Raw genomic sequence first — 5271 nt, forward strand, 5'->3', positions numbered from 1 at the left:
GGAGACACAGGAGCTGCAATTATCAATATATATATATATATATAAGATTATAGGATATAGTTTGTTCAAGAGTCTTAACTTGGATCTAATGTGATAGACTACATAAATATTACTCCAAAATGTTTATTGTACAAAAATTAATTCTAGAAAACAATATAAGACAATTAGCTTCACTTTTTCAAGATTACTATAGACATTGCAATAGATAACATTTCATTTTGTTTCAGAACACATTCGGTCATATAAAAATATAATTATTTACATTATGTCTACATCCTTAAACAAGGCTATCAATTTGGTTTTTTTATAAAAAGGCACTTGAATGGTATTGCTCATTTGAGGATAGTTGCTCACGGTATTGCATTTCCTTTGTGCAATTAGGAAAATAAAGCTTTAAAGATATCCATGGTTATCCCCCTCCCCCCATCCCTCACTCTTGCACTTATTCCCATTTTAACAATACGTTCACAAGCCCAACGTTTTGTTACAAATAAAGGAAGCATCATCAAAAGTGTTTGTCATGGCAGTTTTACAAAGGCACATTCTATTAAAACATGGCAAACAACTGGACATACATTCTTCTGTTCCTTTGAAATGATGCAATTTTCAGACATTTCAGATCACTCATCAAGAAGCACGCTATGCTAAAAAAAATATTTGACATTTACTGACTTCATGTAGAAGACGCCGACAAGCACTTGTGATACTTGGTATGTAGCAAAATTTTGGTTCTTTGGGAGACTTTGGCTGGAATGGTCATTTTAACTGTGATACATTCTTATAAAAAAATCAATTTGGCATTTGCATCTTCTTCTATATATCTTGTTGCTTTTGTGTTACAGAAAAGTCATGCTTAAACAAGTGAAATAAAACTTTTTTTTTTTGCACCTCTTGGGAAACAGATGAATACATGGAAAGGAGTAGATGTGTCTCTAGTTTGTGGCAAAAGCATGGAAACAGGTAAACTCAGTGAGCTATACAGCAGCCAGATTCCTCATGTTTGTGCAGAAGAGACATTCGAGAGAAAGTTTTGGAACAATTTTTGCACTGGTATTTCTTCACATCCGAATGGGTCTGCAGATGGGCCCTCAAATTTGACCTGTCTGCAAATGCTCTGTTGCAATGAGGGCATGAAAAAGGCTTCTCTCCTGAAAAGAAGGGAAGAAGGAATTTAGTCACTTGAATGTTATAATAATGAAATGTGTATATTAAGTGGGCAAACTATTAGCGCAGCACAGAGGAGGAGATGGGTGGATTCTAAATGCCATCGGAGATTCTCTTCTTTACATTATGGGCAACTCAGAGCTTGCAGAAAATCATGATGCATTGAATGACAAGTCACTAACCTATTCTACTTCAGCAGGTGCAGCCAGCACCCTGAAGGTTGGGCTCCACCCAACATTTCCATATGTTTCCTCCATTCATTTACTGTATCCTGTGCAACGCCTTTTGCTGCCCAAGGCTGTGATTTGTATGCTGTTGATGTGGATGGCAGAGGTCCCATCAGATTTAATGCTTTAGTATTCTGCTTTTGTGAAACCAATATATAGATTCACATATGATGTGACTTGCAGTCTCATGAAAAAAACATTCCAAATAAAAGTTTGCACCTAATTGAACAGTTCACTTCTGTCCCATAGTTTGGATTTATGTAATTTAATGCAGAATTCAGTTAGCTTGGATAGCTATACAGCCAATCCCCTTTGGAAATTCCCTTAGACTGTGTTCAATGGAGTTTGCTGCCATATGAGTATGCACTGCATTATAACCTTGGGGAGTTTAGTTAGAATTGTTAAAGACAATCTTAGATAAACAAGAGTTATTTCTACATAAACCAGGATCAGAGAGTATTCTGTTTTAGGACTAGTTGTGCTGTTCATATATCCAGAGTTATATAAAACTTAAAGTCAAAGACTTAATCCCACCTAACTACACTTAAGATCCCCTTTTAGGCTGCAATCCTAAATCAGAAACAACTGCAGTCTTCATCTCATTTATCTGACCAAATAACTGATTTCAAGCAAAAACTCATTTCTAAACAATGTTCAAGGGGGAAAAAAAACTACCTTCTATGTCCATATGCTGACTAATGGGCTTTGCTATATGCACTGCCTGGGCACAACTCTTGACTGTGCAGATTCTTGTTGGAAACTTGATCTGTTTGCCTCCTATTCCCTCCGTGTCTGCTTCTTTTCTCTTATTCCTGCATGGATCATGTTCCAAGGCATTTTTATGGCCAGCTGGATGCCTGCCTTTTGACACCTTGATGAAAATTTGCAGAGAAGCTAGAAGTTGTTATTGCAGGACAAAATTTGGCCCACTCACATAAGGAAGTTTTTTTTTTAAAGGGTGGGGGAATAGAAAATGCCACTGAACATCTAAAAGACCAAAATGGAATCAATGTCTATATAATTGCAATAACTGAAGAAGATAAAAAGAGCAGTCAGTGTGTCAGTATGGTCAACACAGAGAAAGGTTGGATAGCTCTATACCACGTATGTGTAAAAATCGTATTTCCCTCTTACCAGTATGAGTCCGGATATGTCCTTGGAGTAGCCAAGGTCGAGAGAAAGCCTTGCCACAAATCTTGCAGACACAAGGTAGTGTGTGGGTCCTGATGTGCATCTTTAGAGCCCCCAGGCTCACATATTCCTTATCACAGTATTTACAGCTGAAGGATTTCCTAGATTGGGCATCACAGTGCAACTGCTTATGTTTGGCAAGTCCCGAGAAAGTTGAATAGGTCTTGTTGCATAAACTACACTGAAATTTTTCAGCTTCAATTGCATGGGGGTGGGACAGCTTGGACTGGATTCTCTCCTCTTCATCACTAATGGGGCTTTCTGAGCCACTGTGATCTTTGGACGAAGTGTCAGAATGGGGGGGTGGGCTGACTCTTCCCAAAGATGAAGGATATCCAGAAAGAGGAGAAAGATCACTGGGTAAAGGGGAAGGCAACAGCCCAGTTGTAGTCCAGACTGTGATTGGATTGTATGCCACCGAACTCAGGACTTCTGGTTGTGGAATTATCGGCATTGGGTAGCTCTCATAAAGGTATGGAGAAATTATCACTAGAAAGAAGACAAAGAGAGGAAAACCATTAGAAAATGAAGGAGATAACAGCCACACTACCCAGACTTACCCAGTGATGAAATTGTCATGACATTGACAAACATACGTTTTTAAAATGTAGAGAGTTTAAGGAATGCAGTCCTTCACATATGTAAGTTAACACTGTGCACCATAAACTGGGGGAGGTCCGATTTGGTCCAAGCATAGTTCTCTCCCAGTTTGGTCAAGAAACCCAGCAGTAAAATCCAGGCTTATCCTCCTAAATTTCCAAACTTCTCTTGTGCAGCAACGATCAAATGCAATTTTAGCAGTTAAGCAAAAAAAAAAAAAAAAAAAAAAGGTAGACGTTTCAAAAGGTTGGTGCTGACACGTTTGTAAATAGGACGAAAAGAAAGCACTGCCCAGGGGAAGGAAAAAGTATGCTAAAGTGCACACGGGCAGTTTGGTGCAAACAGGCTGGGAGGTTTAACTCAAGAACTACCGTTACCCCAAACGGAGCCCGACTTCCAGCTTCCATGCAGATTTCCGTCTGGCATTACCTGTATGCGTATCCAGTTCACTATAGTTGGGCTTTTTGGACGCGTTGAAATGTTTCTTCACCAAGAAGGACCGTGGCATTTTGAAACACAAGGACTGCTTTCCCCCTTCCCGGATTTCCTCTCGCTGCGGAATAACGGTTCCCAGCTTTTGAGCAGCAGAAGAGAGAAGAATCACTGCAGGGACATTGGTCCTCTAGAACATCTCCTCCTCCGTTTGCCCCATGCAGCAAAATTATGTAGTGCAAAGAAGTCCTTCAAAAGTGCAGTAAATACCCCACTCATCAGGTGCAAGAGGGGAGGGGTCCGGGGACGCCGTTTCAGCCAATCCGGAATTCGCTCATGTTCTTTTGACAAACTCAAGCTTCTTCAGGCCGGGGACTTCTCCCGGCTCTTAGGAGGGAAGATCCAATCCCTTGGAGTTGCTCAGGACTTGGATCAAGTTTCAACTCCTCCCTTCGTGATGGCTGCAAAGGAGAGAGGAAGACACTCCTCTCCAGCGGCAAGGAAGGCGCTGGAGTCTCTCTGTCCTGCTCCTCCCGGGCGAATTCTACTTGAGATGGGGTGTGTGTATGTGTGTGTGTGTGGCGGCGCCGAGGGAAAGGACCTTTTTGTCCTCACTCCCGGAGCTGTGGAGTTCTGCGAAGCTTCTTCCAACGGCGCGCCTGCCTCCCAGATGTGCGCGGGGCAAGGCGGAGGAGAAACGCTCCCCTCGGCTGAGCAAAGAGCGGAGGGTAGAAAAGAGACCGCTAGTGATCCCGTAGAAGACGTTAATGAGCGAGGCTTTGCTTTGTCAAGGGCGGTGCAACCTATTTTGGGAATCGCTGAAAAATGTTGCATAGCTTCTTAAGGGAATACTCCACACTTGCCTTTTGAATCACAGAATAGCCCCGGTGTAACCCTAAGGTAGCCAGGCATATGAAACTGAAGATAAAGAATGCTTAAGTTGGATCCGTGTTATTTTGGATGTCTTTGGGTTAAGATAAAACCCACGAGATTTGGGTCTTCTGGTCTGCATAAGCCTTGTGCTTTGAACAAAACACTCCCAATGTCCGGCGTTGCTTACTTGAGAGAAAACCTCCTCCAACAAAGTTGGGTTTTGATTCTAAGCAAAAGTGCTACAGAGGGCACAGAAGCCCTTTCTATTTTAGAATTTTCTTGCTGCAAGGAATTCTGCATTTCCTTCCTGGAGGAAATTGAGTCATTCCTGTAAATACCCTAGCACAGAATTAAATGTGTGCAGCCAAATGCTCCAGTTAGCCCAGAGAGCCTGTGTGGAATAGAGGAAAGCTAGCCAACTCCCTCTTAATATCATTTTTTTCTGGCTCAGTTTTTTCTAAACTTGTGCCCTCCAGATGTGTTGGAAGTAGGTTTTGGATATCTGGAAGGCAACAGATTAGAGAAGGCAGATCCAGACCTATTTCCCCAAAATATAATGCCTTTTAAACCTTGTGAATACTTCATTCTCACATGGTGCAAAATTGGGTTGTTCATGAAATGCTCCCTGCAAATTATATGCAATTTAAGCTATATAATCATTCTGCCCATTATGTTTGTAACTGAAATTTATTTCTAGTTCTATGTCTTTAGGTCTCCAAATTCACCTTAAATTTGCATTTTTATATACACTGTTATCACAACGTGTCAGTAGATCAAGGGATAT

The 5271-nt window shown here is 41.2% G+C and overlaps 1 protein-coding gene across 1 annotated transcript; it reads right to left on the reverse strand.

Annotated features, from left to right (window-relative positions):
- Positions 1–107: 107 nt before the first annotated feature.
- SNAI2 (snail family transcriptional repressor 2) lies at positions 108–5031 on the reverse strand. The gene is made up of 3 exons (XM_034429739.3): positions 3612–5031; positions 2526–3071; positions 108–1148 (listed from the first exon to the last, which is right to left on the reverse strand). Exons 1-3 carry the CDS (start codon positions 3688–3690, stop codon positions 967–969), a joined length of 807 nt encoding a protein of 268 aa, XP_034285630.1. The 5' UTR covers positions 3691–5031; the 3' UTR covers positions 108–966.
- Positions 5032–5271: the final 240 nt, after the last annotated feature.

Source organism: Pantherophis guttatus, chromosome 3 (genome assembly GCF_059756535.1).
Source record: "Pantherophis guttatus breed Tessera chromosome 3, ASM5975653v1, whole genome shotgun sequence".
In the NCBI taxonomy this organism is placed as follows: Eukaryota; Metazoa; Chordata; class Lepidosauria; order Squamata; family Colubridae; genus Pantherophis; species Pantherophis guttatus.